General features: G+C 64.8%; 1 protein-coding gene across 1 annotated transcript; it reads right to left on the bottom strand.

Moving 5' to 3' along the window:
- Positions 1-221: 221 nt before the first annotated feature.
- LOC104542537 (acrosin-like) lies at positions 222-834 on the bottom strand (the record flags this gene model as incomplete). The annotated part of the gene is made up of 2 exons (XM_010186881.1): positions 222-487; positions 634-834. Coding segments are annotated over 2 exons (467 nt in total), but the record flags the coding sequence as incomplete, so codon positions are not given.
- Positions 835-1166: the final 332 nt, after the last annotated feature.

Here is a 1166-nt window from a genome sequence, read left to right as displayed (position 1 = left end):
TACCAGCCAGCAACGAACCCCCAGCAGCTCGTGGCCACTTCTGCTCCCCTGCCTGGGTGCACCCCTTCCCTAGGGCTCGGCCGTGCGTTTCGGAGGCGTTGCGCCCAGGTTTCCCTTCTGCTTTGCTCTGGTCGTGGCCAGGGCCAGCTCTCCACAGACGCGTGTCCCCGCAACCCGGCTCTGCCTTCGGCCTCAGCTCTCAGTGCTTTTTGGGAACTCACCTTTCTCGCTCATGTGTCCCCAGCCGCTGACATAGCACTCTGTCAGCTCTGACACGCTCAGCGAGCTGTCGGGCACACAGGCCAGCTGTACGTAGTCGCTGCACTGGACGGGCTGATCCAGTTCCAGCAAGGCAACGTCGTTCTTCAGCGTTTTATTGTTGTAGTGCTCGTGAAGGAACAGCCGCTTGATGTTGCGCACTTGGGCCTCAGGGCCCAGCTGACTCAACTGGGTGGCCCCGATCACCACGCGGTAATACAGGGCATAGCTGGAGGGCAGAGGGAGAGGGGGCTCAGAGGGAGCGGAGCCATGGGCTGCAGCAGCCCAGCAGTTGCCAGCCTTCTGCTTCACGAGGGAGGAGTGCGCTGCCCAGGCGCACCCGAGGGGAATTGCCCATGCCCTGGGCCTCCTTACCTGCTGCCATAGAAGCAGTGGGCGGCTGTGAGGACCCACTGGGCACTGATGAGGGACCCTCCACATATGTGCCCTGTGCCCTCAGCCCAGGGAATCTGGATGCTGACGATCCAGGGCCAGGCCCCAGGCTGGGCGTTCGTGTCACCCAGGATGCGTGACTCGCTGGAGCGTGAAGCCGTGGGCCGAAGCCCGCAGCTGCCTCTGGAAGCACAAACTCATTACTGTCCTGCGCTACAGCTTGCTGCTGCTCTGGCCGAAGCTCAGCCCTCTTCCCTCCCCACCAGACGCCACTTGGGCAGCAGGCCCAGGGACCCCTGTGGGGTACATGTCTGTCCCCCCCGTGTCCGCTTTAGCCCCGCAGACCAGGTGTGCCGCAGCCCGGGTGCTGGCAAGGAACTGCGGCTCCCACCCAGGGCTCGGGGAGCTGTGGTGTGGGCCAGGGGGACAAGGAGGCACCCTCCGGCATACCCCCTCGGGGCTGGCCCAGCTCCCTCCAGAGCCCACTTACCCACAGCTGTCCCCAGCGCCCAGCT

This window comes from Mesitornis unicolor, unplaced genomic scaffold (assembly GCF_000695765.1).
Source record: "Mesitornis unicolor isolate BGI_N332 unplaced genomic scaffold, ASM69576v1 scaffold17996, whole genome shotgun sequence".
Classification (NCBI taxonomy): domain Eukaryota; kingdom Metazoa; phylum Chordata; class Aves; order Mesitornithiformes; family Mesitornithidae; genus Mesitornis; species Mesitornis unicolor.
This window is presented reverse-complemented; position numbering and strand designations above follow the sequence as displayed.